Genomic DNA, 18,631 nt, shown 5'->3' with positions numbered 1-18,631 from the left:
CAGTAATCAAATCAAATGTAAGCTGTTGTATCAAAGTTTTACTTAAATAAAGAAAAATCTACTAAGCGAATGCCCTAATTGTCAAGTGTGAAAGATTATTTCGTTATTTATAGTTTTATCTAAATGTTACAACCTTGCAACATATCGATCATCGCACCTTGGGAAGAAGAGTGTGCCAACTCAAAAAAATGGAAATTTTGAGTTAAGTTGACTAACCGATAGTTTTCTAACTTACTAGTTACTGTAGTTGACTAACTTAGTTTCATTTAGGATGCTGTTTTCTGTTTATATCAGCTAATACAAATATCTTTACTCTGCTATTTGATTTTACATTTTGCTTCAAACATTAAAATGCCTGTCCTGTAAAATTGAAATTTTGAATTGGAACAGTCTTCTTCCTAAGGTATAAGTAGAAATATATTATATTTCTACTTATACGATCCTAAATAATTTATCGCACTGTCTACTACTTTACACACGTGTTCGGACATATGTTCTTTGCAGGTTCCAATTAACTCGAATATGAGAAAAGTCATTAAATCACTAATCCACTGGTGTTCTCCATATTTCCGTCGACTGTCACAAACCTTTTTCACTTATCTTAATCTTAATGCTATGAAAACAAATTTATAATCTGGACCCCTAATTTACTTCTTATTTTTACCATATGTGGCTTAATATCGCTTGGATTAGAAACATAACCTCAGTTCGATATTATTGGTTTTTATGTTCCCCAAACTACTAAATGGTACCAGACCGCCCTAAATGGTTTATTTACTCTAAAATTTAAATTATTCACGCACAAACGTTAATTATTGATTTCTCTCTCGTTGTACAAGTCTAAAGAAGCCGATTTCTTATGCTGCTCAGTTAGTCAAGTTAGTTAATAGACTAAAATATCATTTTAACCAAGTTTTTCCTAACTCCCTCCTATTTTATCGGATCTCTCTCTAATTTTTTCCGACTTTCTGTAATTTTCCTGGCTCCCTTTAAATTTTCTGACTCCCTTTAAAAATTCCTACCACCCTATAATTTTTCCGTTTCCCTCCTATTTCATCGTGCCCCCTCTCTCCTATTTTATCTCGTTTTATGAAGTCGCAATATATATTATATACATAAAACTATAAATACCGAAATTTTACATAAAAGAAAAAAATTATTTCTTTTTATAAACCAACTTTATCATCGAAAATTATATAAAAATGTATTTATTTACTAATATGCACGATCTATTTAAATGCACTGGGTGGTACTTAACAGAAATAACGTGTCCTACAACTTAAAAAAATGAAGTAAAACCTTACGAATCAAGCATTTGAACTAAAAAATAATATAATTGTGTGATAGGTACCTACTTATTCTTATACAGAAATACCCGAAACAGCCAAGGTCACTCAGGTAGCAAATCAAGGAGAGGGGACTTAGGCCGATGTCAGATTATGCGTTTTGGCCGGATGCGTTTCCGCCGCATCCGGTCAAAACGCATAGTGTGACAGATCGGCCCGGTTGCGTTTTGAGACATCGTTACGCGCTTACTAACTGCACCAGGCTAAACGCATAGTGTGGCAGGTCGATCCGGTTGCGTTGGAAACGGATGCGTCTTCACCGCATCCGGTCAAAACGCATAATGTGACATCGCACTTAGTTGAACGCGTTGATGCAAAGATTAAACATCCATTTAAAATGCACTGTGCACGAAATCAGTAGTTTTGCGACGTTGCCAGATAAAATCGTCGAATAGTTGTTTATTTAGAATATATTTAAAAAAAACATGAATATTAGGTACATACGCCGTGAAAAATAGGACACTAAGTGTACAATCCCGTGAAATTAAAAACAATGTTTTAAAATTTACGCAGGATGAGAAAGAACGGAAGAAGGAAATTTTACTATTAAATTGGTAACAAATATAAATCTGAAAAACCTTTGAAACCCGATTGATTTGACAACGTCGCGTAACCAAAGTTTTCGATCGGCCTGATCTTGGCGGTTTCAGATATTTTTGTCGACTTGTAATCTTGTTATATTTGAGTACTTTCTGAAGGTACTATTGAGTACTTTCTGAAGGTACTGTTGAGTACTTTCTGAAGGTACTATTGAGTACTTTCTGAAGGTACTGTTGAGTACTTTCTGAAGGTACTGTTGAGTACTTTCTGAAGGTACTATTGAGCACTTTTGAAGGTACTGTTGAGTACTTACCGCCGTACGTTCGACTGTTAATCAACTGATCTCTGTCACATTCTGCTTCGGAGATTTCGTTGCTGTCTTTGGAATCGTTGAAGGAGGGATCGTGGTTTCTCGGTGGGGGTGGTGGAGGTTCGGGGCTGCCGTTGTTCGGGGGAATTCTGAGGGAGCCTAGAGAGCGACGTCCGATGGAACCTCGACTGCCGTATTGGTCGTAGGGAGCTCCGTATCCGCCGTATTGGGAACCGTATTGTTCGTCTTCGGGGGCGCAGTTGGCTGGGTCGTCGTATTCAGGTCCGGGAGAGTATATGCTTCCGTTACCTATAGAAATGACATAGTTAGGTTATAATATGTAAATACTACAAAATAACCCAGGCGCGGATCCAAGGGGGGTGCCAATGGAGTCAATTTCCCCCTCCTTGAGACCTCGCCTGATGTCTACTGACACTGTTGTTAAGAAAGAGATTACGATTGAACATAAATAGTGAATTTTGTGTCCTGTTGATAATTGGATAACTGAAACATAAATATGGCAGAATTCCTTGGAATCGAAAATTATTAAAAGTCTTTGGAACATAATAAATGAAAAAGTCCCACAATAAATCTGTTTATTACCATCTATTCAATTCAATGCCAGAGACCAGATAAGCATAGCAATTGCCGGTGCTATGCTATGGTAATTTGATCATTTAATAAAACCCCCCGAATAAGAGACGCTTTTAGAAGGATGTCCAAAGTATTATGTAACAGTGACGTACAATTGGCATTAAGGATCCGACTACTTAGCTGCTACGTGTTCTCGGTCTTACTGTATGGTGTCGAGTCTTGGATTGTGAATAAAATCGATCTAAATCGCCTTGAGGCTCTCGAAATATGGTGCAATAGAAGAATTTTAAGAGTTTATTGGATTTCGAAACTCCACAATACTAGAATATCTCAGCAAGACTACTGCGATTATAAAAAGCATCAAGAAGAGATACTTAGCTGGATTATTTCTGACATTTAATGAGAGGTCCCAAATATAGGTTGCTACAAAATATTATTCAAGTGAAAATAGCAGGCAAACGCAGTCCAGAATGAAGAAGAACTTCATGGTTGATTTAGGATGGCAATAAATAAAATTAAGATACCGATGATGGTAACCAATGTTCCGAAAGGACATGGTACATGAAGAAGAAGAAAATAACAGCCCATCCCAAAAAAGAATCCTGCATACGCCAGTCACGAGAAAACTTTTATTTCATTGCCTCCACCTTGCAAGGTTGCTGGATCCGCCGTTGAAATAACCAATAGCTTCAAGATAGACATGCTTCATTTTTTTTGTTATGAGATGGAGAATGGAGACAAGCAACGTTATTTACAAAACTTACAGAGTGGCAGAATTGCTAGGAGAGCGAGAAAGTTGAAGGTGAGTATGCAATAGCTAAGAAGGTAAAAATTTTGAGAGTTTTGGTAGATAAGAAGAAGCCAATTTGCATAAATCATATATAATCCTACTTTTTTTACTTTAAACGTTTCGAAATATTATTAGAAATGATAATTTTACTATGCGGACACTTCAAAAGGTGAGCCAAATCTTTTAACTAAACAATTCGGCTGCTATACATTTTAGAAAAAAAAATGTGAAGACAATAAAGTTTCGCAATTAAATTTCCTATAAGATAGAATTGATTGCAAATGATTACTGCAAAATTAGCAAAAACCATTCAAAAAGGGTCAAAAATCGGACATTGCCATTTTTAGATAACTGAGAGTTGTAATAGATGGTCTAATTGCCGAAACCAGCATCCAGTTTTAGTCCCGACAAAGTTCCAGGAGGAACCGCTTCTTAAGGAGGGGCCAATGTTACGACACCCAACAGCACGCAGGCCGGCCCTTACTTTCTAAATATTGGAGAGTTTATTGTTAGGACTATTGTTCGACATAGTTAGTTTCTCCCGTTAATAAATAAATAAATAAATAAATAAATATTGACCTACCTTGAGATCCTACTCTGTCGTATCTATTCCTGTTCTGCCTAGGCATGGATTGCGAGCCGTTTCTTGAGTGTAATCCATGTGGGGTGGTCAATCCAGAGGGTCCTATGGTGCCGGAATGGGGATGAGGGAATGTTTGGAAATTGAGAGCTTTGGTGGGGTCCATTTCTTCGCGGAAACCTAGCAAGTGGAAAGTGGCGTAGGGGCAAATTTCGTCGTCCATACCTTCAAACAAATTATAGGAGGTGGATTAGTATATTAGTTGTGTAGTTGGTACCCCCTAAGTTGGTTGATTTTAACAATACGCGATGTGAAGTTGACTTACAAGATGGTAAGAATTGTTTGTTGGAAAAATGATTTTGTACAATTTTGTGGAGTTTCTTTTGAAATGAAATGCTTAATCTAAATCCATAAAAGTTCCATTCGATTCCACCTTGTATTAAAATCAATGTAAATCTAGTTGAGTTGTTTATATATGATTTAAAGTGTGGTTTTTAATGACCTATTATGAAGAAGAAATTAAGAAATAAAGGGAATAACCAACATAATTTTGAGGAATGTCTCTGATGTAAGTATTCACATTCAAGTGTTTGGTGACTGTTGGTGAGGACTGAAAACTTATTTGTCTTCTAATAAAACACTAGCTCAAACTATTAGTGGGCCATTTCAAAAAAGCCGAGGCTATACAATACTGAAGCAAATTTTTCACGTCTCCTTCTCCAAAATTTGTGTTAAGTGGATATTGCGTAAATCTGGAGTCATAGAAGAAAGTAACTTCTTCTTCTTCCTTCTTGTATGTAGGCTTTAAAGCCTGTTTCTTCTTCAATATTAGCCTCCTAAATTGTTTAAGTTATCGCACCATCTTTTTCTTGGTCTGCCAATACTTCTTCGTGCATTTGGTGACTTATCTCGTGCTATTCGTACTATCATATCCTCTGCCATTCTGCTAATGTGTTCGTTCCACTCCTGTTTCCGTTTTGTCACTCATCCATTTATGTCTTCTACATTGCAGGGTCTTCTTATGTTTTCGCTTCTCTCTCTATCCAACAGACTTTTCCCTGATATTCGTCAGAGTATTTTCATCTCTGTTGTTTCTAGTAGTCGTCTCGTTTTAGATGTGTCAGGTCTTGTATTATCCGCCGTGTATGTCAATATAGGTCTAATTGCTGCTTTATAGATTCTTGCTTGTGTGTCTTGTCTTAGGTGTTTGTTCTTCCAGATTGTGTCATTAAGAGATCCCGCCGCTTTACTTGCTTTTAAGCTTTGTTGTCGTACTTCCTCTTTAACATCTCCGTAACTGGTTATATCTATTTCCAGATATCTAAACCTTGCTTCCTGCTTTATTATTTTCCCATAAATTTCGATTTTACATCGTAGTGGATATTTAGATGTTGTCATACATTTGGTTTTTTCTGCTGATATTTTCATATTGTATTTCTTGGCTGTTTTATTGAAGATGTGTGTTAATCTTTGGAGATCGTCTTCTGTCTCGGCGATTAATGCGGCGTCGTCTGCATAACATATTATTTGGATTTCTTTGTTCCCCATTCTGTAACCATGACCTTTACGTACTGCTTCTATTATTTCGTCCATTATTATATTAAAGAGCAGTGGGCTTAACGAGTCACCTTGTCTGACTCCGCTTTGTACTGGTATAAACTGCGTTAGTTTTCCATTTATCTTTGCCTGTATTCGATTATGAAAGTAGATGTTTTCGATGGTTTGTATAATATTGATTGGTATGTTTCTTCTATACAGTAAATGTAAGACATCTTCGATCGAAAGCCTTTGTCAGGTCTATAAAACATAGATATGCTGGTTTATTGTACTCAATGGCCTTTTCTGTGATTTGTCTCAGTAAGTAACAAAGATTTTGTCTTTTAGAAATTTCGTTTAAATTGTCGAAGTACAGTAAAATCATGTTTGCCTGTGTTGCAAAGGTAGCGTAGACAAACCGTAGAAGGCTCTTTGTGATTTTCAAGTGCCCCCAAGTATAATTTCATTTTTTTGAGTACGTAAAGTTCTTCGTAGTATTTTCCTAGTTTTTTTGCCAGCTCGACAGCGTTTTATTACGAAATTAAGATTTTCTTTACGATAATTTTGAAGTGCCCTTCGAATAGTACTTCAGGTTTCTTCACTGCATACAGCACACTACGTTAATTTTATTAACAATGCCAAATTCCAATTAAAACTCCAAAACGCTCAAAAAGTAGAAGCGTCTGATTATTGTCGTCATTGTGTCAGTCCCTGAAGTTCAAAGATTGCTTCAAACTTCAAAAAAACAAAATCTTTGAAGGAATTGTGAAAAAATGCCACTTTCTTTGAAATATGCATATTATAAAGGACTTAGAAATACAAATGTGATGAAAAAAATCGTTCCATCCTGTAGAATTGACTTCTCGCAAACGTCCATGTTAAAATCAACCCTCGAGAGCCACATGCGGTGTTACTGCTCAGCAAAGAAGCCTTTACAACTACACTTACTTGGGTTAGTAGAGGAAAGCAAACACATAGAACATGTTTAATGCAGTTAGTACTATTCTATCGGGGTATATGTACATAAACATTGTAAAGAAATTATAATTCGTTAGTGATGTTTATTCAGTTCTATTCAATATGGTCTTTTGTATATTATGTATATCACCGCAGAATTAGATCTAAATTGAACGTTTTGTGTATTTCAAAAGAAGTTTCTTTTATCTTATGTATGAACTCAAGGCAATTTACGTAGATATTTATAAAACTGTTTGTTCCATAATACGAAACAATAATTATTGTAAAAATCCTATCGTACGGCAACATCTTTCTTGAATTATTATTAAATAAAGTCAGTGAATTTATAAAAAAGAACCAAACAGATACCAGTGTTAGTCATTAGAAACTGATAAAAAGCGAAAGTGCTCCCGTGGCTTTTACAATAACTGCAGTATTGCCGGACTGTTGAAAATATCTGAAATACTATTACTAAGACGTCAACAGAAATAGAAACTAACAGAAAAGTATAAGTGATTAATAAACAGAATTTAGTGAAAAAATGAAAAAACGTAAAAAGAGAATGAAAAAAGTTACAGTAGATGTTAAAATTAGATCAAAGCTATGAGCCAACCAGGCAATCAGTTTGAATTAAACTTAATTGCATGGTTATATAGAGGACTTATTCCCCTCTTTTGACATTTATTGTCCAAATTGTTGAACTGTATATGACACATATTGAAATAAACTGAATTTAAACGCAAATTATTGCCACAAAAAATGCTGAGTTTAAATAAGAAAAAATAGAAACCAATGAATTTAGGCAATGAATAATGAATAATGGATTTAAATGAAAAATTAAACAATATTAAATAAATATGAGCAAAAATATTATGATAGCCACGACAAAAATTATCTTTTTTTGGAAACTATCTTATGGTTTTATTCAATGACTGACTTTAGGGTTCTAAAACTATTGGAAGACTCCAAAAGGGAGTTGAAAGTTTAACGCAGAAATATTAAGTCTGTTCCAACAAACAGTCAAACTAGTCAGAAATCGACAGCAAACAGTTAGGCAGTAGGTCTGTTCCAACCAACAGTCAAACTTGTCAGAAATCGTCAGCAAACTGTTGGCCAGTGCGAGAATATAATACAGTCATCAGTGTTATCCCCTCTACTCGCGCTGGCCGACTATTCGCTGATAGTTTCTGACTGGTTTGGCAGCTTGTTGAAACAACCTTATTAACTAACAGAAAACAATTTAGTCATTATTGTTTTTTCTCTTTCGCTGTAGTCGAAATGTCAAATCTCACATAATTTTTTTCTGTAGCTTAGATGAATACATAATATATGTAAGCTAAGATCATGGTTGAATGTAGATATAATAAGGCTATGGTGTTGTCAGGAATTAAGAAACATAACAAAGGTGGCTGTGGCATAGTATTGAGCAAAATTATAGGAAATTACGTTATTATAAAATATGGACTTAATTCAGCCTAATATAATCTGAATATTGGTAGCTTTGGGTAGCTTAATATTAATTATGGAATTACACAGTAACCGCTACGCTACTAGACATACGGGTATATTTAGGAAATATAGTCTTGGACCCTTCACTTGTTGCACTGTTTACTTTTATGTCTAGTGACGTCTAGAACGTCAGAATATAAACATAGAAATTTGGCAGTTTATAGAACAACTGTATTTGAAGTTTATAGTTGTCATTGTATTAAAATTGTAAAAGTTATAAAGTATTGTAATATTGTTGGTGTTTGAATAAAGTTTTTTTAAAGTAGAGTAACAATCGTATTAATTAATGTATTTTTTGTATCGAAAAACAATACTTTTGAATAGTTTCATGAAAGTCACATGACAGTCACAGGTGAGAACGGGCCAGATTAGCCCACGCCTAGAAAGTAGGTACCCGTGTGTCTACTAGCGTGATGCTTACTGTATATTCATATGCATATGAATATACATATTGTATAATTAGGCTTCACAAAAAAGTTCCTTTGTAGACGGTATAAAGTCAACTTGCTACCTCTAAAATATGCTTTATTGATCAAATTAGAGTCATGGCTATTATAATTTTTTAGCTCAAAAGATTAAATACCATACCTTTTTTCAGAAAGCGACGTAGTTTTAGCAACAACATTTTTTGGTACAATATTTTTAAGTGCATCTTTCCGGATACCAAATATCAACCATCACAGCAAACAGAGCTTCTTTAGTCAAATTTGGAAAAGTTCTTTCTTTACAAAAATGCTTTTTGATAAGCGCCGATAAGCTCTTTATGAAATCAAATGGATTATAATATCACTGATCAACAACAACGTTGTTTATTGTTATTTTGGGAGTGCTGATTCCAAAAATATTTTATACAGAAGAAAGTTTCTAAATTTCTAATAAATATCTTAAAAATGACAGTCCTAAACCCAGATAAAATTCAACCAATTATACATTTTTTCACATCAAGACAGAGTGATAATTTACCTCAAATTTTTTCCAACCCAAGCTGTCCAAAGGTTATAGATATAGATATGTGGTGGTGGTAAACGAAGACTAAGAAAAACAAAATTAAGGAAAAAAGATTGGCTGTATGATATGTTGTAGTGTCGACCTTTTCCGTGTCTTCAATTGTTTTCATCACCTTGATCCCTCCATCTTAACTGGAGGGTCCATTCATATGAGCCCCCTCAGCTGAGTACACAAATATATAAAAGTCCTAGGGAAAATCTTCAAAAATATGCGATATGCTGACCAGGGGAGTGCGGTGAAATTTGAACCCAGGGAAGCAATTTATAAAAATTGTAAAAACTCACTTATAATGTAATAGTGATGAGCGAGACTGGTCTTGGTCTTGCGGTCTTGGTCTTGGTCTTGCAGCAAGACCAAGACCAAGACCAAGACCGCCTTTTGGTTGCAAGACCAAGACCAAGACCAAGCTTGCAAGAACAAGACCAAGACCAAGACCGAACCTTGCAAGACTGCGCAAGACCAAGACCAACCTGCAAGACTCTTGCACTTTTTTGAAAAAAATTGGTTTTTTATTATTTACTTAACTTTATTTTTTTAGTTCAATAATATATACTGACATTCTAATAAACCTTAAACAATATCGAATTTTTAAAATACATAATATTTTGGTTATATTTTTAAGTCGTTTTGATTAAGTCAAACGGTTTGCATTTTCTCAACCTTCAAAGTGTCCAGAAGGCAAGTTTTCAAACGGCGACAGTTCAAGGACAATTGAAATTACTTGTAAGACAAAAAAATGTAATTATATATAGCGTAATCCATTTAAAAAAAAATGCAATTAAAAACGGCTTTTATGTACCTACCAGTAGTTTTCGCTTTTTTGTCTAATAAAAATACTGACACTTATTTCAATTCTTTTCGCATAATGGAGGAAAAGTGTAGGTCGTTAAATTTAAAATTAATACAAAAAATATCATAATAGATTTTGAAAAGGGATTCACAATGCTGTGAAAGCATTGTGCCCTGAATAAAAAATAACTGGTTGGTTGTCGACTGTAATGTGTCAAGCTTGATATCGCAAAATCCAAAGCTTAGGTTCAGTTTCTGAATATAATGACAAAAATTTCGATACTGGGAAATTTTTAAAATTATTTTTTGGATTAATTTTTTACAATCAACGAAAGTTGGAAGTTGAATTATTTGTGAAAATCCCGGATGACAAACGCGTAAAGAATTTTACTGATCTCATAGTTGAAAACTATTTGGAAGAATGTAGGTTTTCCCCAGAAAGGGCCAGTAGTACGAATAGTATGTGCCTCACTTGAAATGCATGCGAATCATTTCAGTGTGTTTTAAATTCTAGTTTTTACTACCCACATCCGAATATTTTTAACGTTTTAAATGTCATAATGGGTATTCAATCCAAAAATATGTGATAATAAAAAGTGCGAATATCTCGTGCTACGAGAGCAATGTAGTTTAAATAAAATTAAAGAACTGCAAGATAACAAATTACAGAATTAAGCGTTTATAACTCCCCATTAGGCTTAGTTATTATGTTATAGTATTAGGTCTATAAATAGGTATGGTAAATATGTACGTATTTATTAAAAAAAAGTATGTTTTAGTTAGTTTATAAAAAAAGTTAATTATATTAAATAGAGTAAAAAAATATATGATTTTTGTGTTTTCTTAAAAAAAATTAATCTCTTAAAAATGTTCTTAAATTTGACCCTAGTAGGATAAATACTACAGTGTTCGAGTGAAAGGAGCAGATCATTATCTGTTAAAACTATAAACTGTTAATCCCTTTTCGTAAAATCCGTGAATTGAAGGTCTCCGACCATTGTGACACCTAAGCTCTTTTTCTTTAACATTTTAGTAAAATACAGGGGCCATAAACAATAATCCAGACTCAAGACGTGGTCTGAAGGTAGGCGGCGGCAGGTATCGACAGAATGCAAAACACAAGACATGACACAACCGAAGGCCGGTAATTGCAACATTGTTTAAAGGGTTGTAAATGCAGATTTTTCCTACTGATAAACATTACCGTTATAACAATATACTTTAATCTCTTGCATTTCTAAAGCGTCGTTTAAACACAACGATAAGTCACAGCAACTAGTTGTGATGACAAGTTGAAACGCTGTTTAGACGCTGCGATTCAATGCGATACCACCTTCAACCCAACCCCAACTTTGATAAGTTGTGCGATGGACCGTTTACACACAATGATAAGTTGCAACAACTCGATTGACCTTGATAAGTTGTTTGATTTATCGCTGTGTTTAAACGATCCTTTAGACCCATTTACCTACAACAGTCTTTAGTTTTGAGCTTTTAAGAAGTAGTCGCAAATACGAGTAAACTCAAAAGTGAAAAAAGATGAGTGATCCGGAATTATCGCCATATATTAGTGATAGCGAAAGTTATATTCAAAGTGAAAGTTCTGAAACCGAAACAGATGTTGCTCAGGATGTACCGTCCACTTCAAAAAGGGTGAAAGAGCAGAGCAGTCTGCAATTTCGACAAACCATTGATTATAGTATTGGAGGATATACTATACTCCAATACTATAATCAATGGTACTACCCAAAAATGACATTTAAAAAACCGTAGGTATATGTAGAAACAGAAATAAAATTATTCCTATGACAGTTCAACAGTTTCCAGTATAATAGATTTTCCGCCATATTTGTTTCTAATTGGAACTTAAAAGCTAAAAATAATGAAATTTTTTTGAGTGATACTGGATTCTTCGGAAAATGATTTTGTTTAATTTTTCTATTTTCAGTTATTCTCTATTATGAACAGTTTCCGAAACATCGAGCTTTGTCACACTATACAGCCACCCTGTATATGCAGAATGTTTACTAAGTATGTGTACAAACTTTATAGGTTTTTTTTAATGGCATGGACTTTATGTCATTCAGCCAGTCACAACATGAGTATTAGCGTCATGTGTAGTGTATATGTTGAGTAAATGTCTTGTTACTTAGCAAAGTCGTCATTGTTTTTGCAAAGAGACGCTAATTGTATCCGAACGTCTGCGGTCCCTCCGGTGAGTACCGATCACACAAGGATAGAAACTATCTTCATCCACTAATTTATAATAAATGAAAAAATTCCTGACCCTGGTGAGATTCGAACTCACCACCATTCGGACTTTCCATCCAAATGTAGGCGCTCTTACCACTGCGCCACAGAGGGGTTACTTTATGGGTTAAACGTTCATATGAACTGAAAATAATTTTTTTTATAATTTTTTTTAATGAGAAATCAGTGTTCACGTTCGATACATCATTTCAAAAGGAATTTTACATCTGGTTAAAATTGAAGGGTTTTTTTTAATTTTTTGTCCACATAAAAAAACACAGTTTTGCTTTTGCCTTGTAAATAAATTTTTTTGCCAAATAAAATAAAATGTAACTAATAACTTTTTCTTTTATATCATATGCTATTGAATGTATAAAAAGCAGGTTGTGTCTCAATTCAACTTAAAATTGAAATTTGAAAATAAACCTTTATATTTGAAACATACTTTTTAATGAAATAATTAGGTCATTAGGTGAATGTATAATGTTAAAATTGGTATCCGTTTAAAACTACATTCTACATTCTGTTAAAATTTTAAAGCAAAAAATATAGTTTCATTCTTCACATCTTTATTTATTTCAATGTACATTTTATTCGAAATTGTTTGGTTCAAATTATTACTACCAAAAAAGCAAGACCAGCAAGACTCTTGCAGCAAGACCAAGACCAAGAACAAGACCGGCTAGTGCAAGACCAAGACCAAGACTAAGACTGCCTTTTAGCTGCAAGACCAAGACCAAGACCAAGCTTGCAAGAACAAGACCAAGACCAAGACTAGCCTGGTCTTGGTCTTGTTCTTGTTTTGCTCATCACTATAATGTAATTTAACTCTCCTACCATTTTTCTCAAACTGGTCTATAACTTCAGTGTACAAACGTGGATATTGTGACATTTTTTTTTAACCAGATTATTGTCCATTGCTAAAAGGGAAAAATTAGAGAGTCGATTTGGTCCTGTCGAGTTTCGCAAGTAAGTCTTTAGTTGTTTTAGAGTTGAAAAACCACGTTCTACAGAGGCACTAGTAGTTGGAATGGTCAGTACTAACTGATAATATCCCAACTCGAATATGCTTTGTCCAAAGAAGTTGGTTTTAAAACATTAGTAACTCACTGGCATTATTTTTCCATTCAGTTTGTTGGAATAATTTATCTAAAATCTGATAGTATAGCCGGCGGTAGCACGATTCAATATCTCCAAAATTAGCAGTATGTATGTGTTTCCATTTAGACTCACAACTTGCCATCATATTCCAGCATTTTTTAAATTCATCTCTCTCTTTTTTTTAATAACATCTTTAAATTTGCTCATTTTTTTACACAGAAACTAATCTCTTTTATCTTGCTTTGCAATATATTAAATAAATTATCTGAGAATGGACATATTTCAGAAAAAAGGAAGATTACAAAATCAAAATTAAAATCATTTTTTAAACTATCCAAAAGTCCTCTCGAGCTCTTTATTATGCTTTCTGTATCCCAGTTTCCCCAATCTCCGAAACACTAATATTTATATACTTATATAAATATTTAATATTTATATAAATAATTTAATAAAATCAATCTTCATAATTCCACAAAATCAGTCGACGAACCCACCATCGTCAAGTGCCAGTAAATCCCATTTAAATTCACTAAAATATCTTCGTGTATGCATGGACAGAATTGCTTATATCGGATAGATATGCCCGAAATTTAACCTCGCTACTCAGCGTATAACTCCGGTGCTTTTTACATAGGCTGGGGAGAAGCAAATTTGAAATCAGATAATCACGAGTCCGCCCGAGTCCGCCGGTCCGCGTATTACAAGGAAAACTAGAAGCAGCATGCAGCGCTACTTACGAGTATTCCATCGCTTTGTTATTTACTGTATGACAAAAATAGAGTAAAATACGTATGTCTTTTCTGGTTGCTTGCTGCTCCTACTATATAATTATTTTGTCGTATGCAACCTTAAAAATCCTGCTTATGTATTTGTACATTATTTTTAATGATCTCAGTTACAAAGTTCGTACGGTATTACCTACTATGGAAACCTAGGGAAGCAATACTTCCCTTGCTTCCATGGACCGCACGCCCCTGATGCTGACAAAGATTGTTGAACAAATCTACCAACTTTAATAGATAGAATCGTACAAGAAGAAACATGTGGTATCAGAGTCACAGAAAAGAAAACAAAAAATAATGATCGTTTCTAAAAATAAATAATAATTAAATAGCTGGTGGACCCATTTGACGTGATGGTTTTTGCTTTGACTAATATTATTACAAATGATTATCAACAATATAATGAAGATCATTTGATTTTTCAATAGGACAGTGCTCCGCATTATGCTGTACTTGTGCGTTAATATTTAGACCAAAATTTTCCACAGCGTTGGATTGGGAAGAGAGGCGACAGAATGGCCTCCTCGGTCACCAGACTTATCTCCTCTGGATTTTTTGTGGAAACACCTAAAAAGTAAAATCTATAGGACACTACCCGTATCTTTCGAAGATTTACGTCAACGAATTGTCAACGAATGCCTACGAATCACTCCGTAAACGATTCGGAATGAGGAAGAAGGCTTCGTACGTTCATACAAACCTTTAACCGTGAGTTTAATTCTCATTAGAATATAATATAACTATTTTTGGAATTAGCATAGTTAAATCATTAAAAGTCCTGTTGTTGATCCGTGAATTTACCCCATATCGTTTGATTTCACTGCATTACATAGTTAAAATTCATTCTAAGATTGATCTACAAAAATTTTACCTCGATGAGTATGAACGGTCTCATTTGAGCCTCTCCTACTTCTCAATTCTTCGTACAAGTGCCTCCTGGGATCCCAAGTGGAATGTGAACGGTAATGTGCTCCTACACGTAACAATTATAAAACAAAAACAAAAAGTATAAACTATCGCAGAAGCGAGTCTTGTTTTGGCGGGAAACCCACTGTTAATAAAGGCTCTTTTGTAACATTTAACCAGCAAAAAAATTCGAAATTAGGGGGAGCTACGGTTTTCTAAACAGTAAGCAATGCATGAAGATCAGAATTGTATCGTTTTTTTGTTCATTTCGGAAATTAATTATGTATTTATTGAATTAAGGTTTTTAACGTGTTAAATTTCGTATTTGAATGAAACCATGGGTTTACAAACATCTTAAAGGCTTAAAGGGTATAACGATTAAACAATCCTACAAGTTTTAATTCAAGTATTTACATTCCCATTCTGTGAGGACATAAAATAACATCCAATATTTATTACAGCCCAAACTGCGTCTGTAAGCTTTTTTCTATTGACTAAATTAAATCGTTCGATGGGCAAAGCTGATTTGGTGCGGTGATGTGTGAGAAATATTATTCAGTCATGAATTGGAGATGTAAGAAATTGCAAGGGTCCGCTAAAGTCAGGGGGTATCCACCTTTTTCGCTAAGAGTGCGATGTTTGAGCAATTTTTGGAGATCAATGGTAGTAGTGTGCAGTCGATAAAGTTATACGAGGTAATCAAATATTGGCAATTTACTCTTCAAAGATCTAGTTCCAGTATGCCGGTTAAAAAGTGTTGTTTGCAGTCTATGGAACTTGTTCATTATGTGTACACATTAATGTGATACACTTTAATTAATAGCGCCCTAATGTGCTACAAGGGTACCCCCGATAAGAAAGGCAAAATGCCATCACCCATAGAATTAAATTTTTTCATTCTTTTACGTTACAGTATTTTTTTTAGTTGAGGCTTTTACAAAAATTGTCATCTATCTTTTATAGATAGTAGGTTGAGTGTAGACAGTGTTAGTCAAATGTCCTCTCACCCTCGTATCTTTTGAACGGTTATACATATAATAGTGAAATTTGGAGGGAGGAAATAAACGGACGTAAGCTTATAACAGGTGACGTAATAGTGACAGATCACGTTACAGAGCCACTTTGACCGATAATTTTAAATGGGACCTTATGACAAATAATAGCTCGTTTGAGAGGTATTAAAAATACCTCTTCAATCATACTATGTAATTTCGTTTGGGTTTAAGTTGATTTTGATGAATAAATTAAATAAATATAAAATTGTAGTTTCTCATTTTACTCTGGGCTAATTAGCAAAATTCATGGAAAAGTTATTTACCAGCAATTTTATTGCTGGAATGGAATAATAAGATCCTATATATTAATAATATAGGTATGCAAAGTCAGCAGATAGTGTGCTACTTTTTTTATAAACAAAATGGCGCCGACAAATCGTATTTTTTTCAATTATTGCTCTATAACTCCGAAGATTTTAACTTTACAACAAAAACACCCAAATAAAAATTCACCGCAATTAAATTTTGCATAGAGATCTGTTTTTCACGATTTGCTTCTACGAAAATTTTCCTCGGAAAATGCGGGTTTTCCTAACAAAAACTCTAATTTTCAAATAAAGTTTTAGGTAAGTAATTATTAATCAATAATTAAATAACTTAGTGACATCAAAGCTTTCTTGGTATATATTGTAATTCCAGAAGCCGGTGAAAATTAAACGAATATTTTAGCAACAATTCAATTGTTAATTAACAATTTACGATCGCAATAATAACCAAAATAATAATGATACATTGATCAAACTTATAAAGATTATAAAGATGAGATGCTTATTTAATATTTTATCGACAAAATATAAATTTTTCTTTTTTTTGCATAATCTTTAAATTCTTGGTCTAATTAGTAAAGTACAAAGAAAGGTTATTTACCAGCAATTTTATTGCTGGAATCGAATTATAAGATCCTATATATTATTAATATAGGTATGCAAAGTCCGCAGATAGTGTGCTACTTTTTTTATAAACAAAATGGCGCCGACAAATCGTATTTTTTTCAATTATTGCTCTATAACTCCGAAGATTTCAGTTTTACACCAAAAACACTCAAATAAAAATTCACTCCAATTTAATTCCACATAGTGGCAAGTTTTTCCCGATTTACTCCGACGAAAATTTTCTTCGGAAAATGTGGGTTTTCCCAACAAAATCTCGAATTTTCAAATAAATAAATTTTTTGGGCCAGTAATTACAATAATTATATAATATAATAAATATATATAATATATATAAATATGTATATATATAATATATATAAATAATATATATAAAATAATGTATTTATCAATAATTATATAGCTTGATGAAATAAAAGCTTTCTTGGTATAGATCATAAATTCAGAAGCCGGTGAAAATGAAACGAATATTTTAGCAACAATTCAATTGTTAATTAACAATTTACAGTCGCAATAACAACCAAAATAATCATGAGACATTAATCAAACTTAGAAAGATTATAAAGGTGTGATGCCTATTTAATATTTTGTCGAAAAAATATAAATTTTTTAATTTTTTTGCATAATCTTTAAATGTTTAAAAAAAATTGTTATAAACAAATTAACATTTCTCGGAAATTGTTTATTATATTCTAATTTTAAAAAATACTTAAAATGCGTATTTCATAGGTCTTGAAAATGAATGCTTTAAAAAATTTTTACAACCATTTGCAAAAAAGTTATGAAACAGTAAAGTAAATATACGATTTCTACGTTGTTTATAATTTGTTTTAATTGTTTCAAAGCTTAAATGTGAGTCTATGGTACAAACTAATTACTTACAAAGAATGTCAAAAATTAGTGCAATGGTTATATTTTAATCAAAGATTAAAAATACTTTTTTTTTGTAATTTTTAGCGCAAAAGTAGGCCTGAAGGAGTCGGAGCTAAAATGTTCACTCGAAGCGACTGACACGCAGCATACATTATTTATTAAAAGTGTACGTTGCTTACTTATCTAAAACTTTCTTTGAAAATTAAAGATTTTGTTGGGAAAACCCGCATTTTCCGAGGAAAATTTTCGTCGCAGCAGATCGGGAAAAACACGTCTCTATGCAGAATTTAATCACGGTGAATTTTTATTTGGGTATTTTTGTTGTAAAGTTAAAATCTTCGGAGTTATAGAGCAATAATTGAAAAAAACACGATTTTCGGGCGCCATTTTGTTTATAAAAAAAGTAGCACACTATCTGAGGACTTTGCATACCTATATTATTAATATATACAGTCATAAGATTCGATTCCAGCAATAAAATTGCTGGTAAATAACTTTTCCCAAAAATATGCTATTCTCCGATAATCAGCCCAGACTATTTAATCTATAGCCCAGTAAATGAACGGGAAATTCGGCGATACCATGTAATTTTCAGGGGCAACTCTGAATTGCATGAAAATTTGGATTTAGGTTCTACTTACCCTCCACTTCAAAGATGAAATTGTGCCGTTGTTTGCTTTTACTTGGGGGGTGACAGTCACCCCTTCTCGGGGGTGAAAACACATACGTTCAAGGTAAGACCGGAAATAGATAAATTGACTGATTTTAAGCAGCTTTTGTTCTATACAGTTTTTAACTTAAGTCAATACTTTTCG

General features: G+C 33.5%; 1 protein-coding gene across 9 annotated transcripts in view; it reads right to left on the bottom strand.

The window, feature by feature from the left end:
* LOC114337166 (cell adhesion molecule Dscam2) overlaps window positions 1-18,631 on the bottom strand; it is a 477,141-nt gene that overhangs the window by 37,087 nt on the left and 421,423 nt on the right. For 5 of the 9 annotated variants that reach the window (XM_050660810.1, XM_050660803.1, XM_050660804.1 and 2 more), the window contains 3 exons: window positions 14,964-15,065; window positions 4,164-4,385; window positions 2,200-2,505 (listed from right to left, as the gene is read on the bottom strand). In XM_050660810.1, the coding sequence (XP_050516767.1) occupies window positions 2,200-2,505; window positions 4,164-4,385; window positions 14,964-15,065 (630 nt within the window). The remainder of the gene's footprint in view (window positions 1-2,199; window positions 2,506-4,163; window positions 4,386-14,963; window positions 15,066-18,631) is intronic. The other 4 variants (XM_050660808.1, XM_050660809.1, XM_050660806.1 and 1 more) reach the window with 1 other exon arrangement.

This window comes from Diabrotica virgifera, chromosome 9 (genome assembly GCF_917563875.1).
Source record: "Diabrotica virgifera virgifera chromosome 9, PGI_DIABVI_V3a".
In the NCBI taxonomy this organism is placed as follows: domain Eukaryota; kingdom Metazoa; phylum Arthropoda; class Insecta; order Coleoptera; family Chrysomelidae; genus Diabrotica; species Diabrotica virgifera.
The sequence above is the reverse complement of the archived record's forward strand: the minus strand, read 5'-3'. Positions and strand labels throughout refer to the sequence as shown.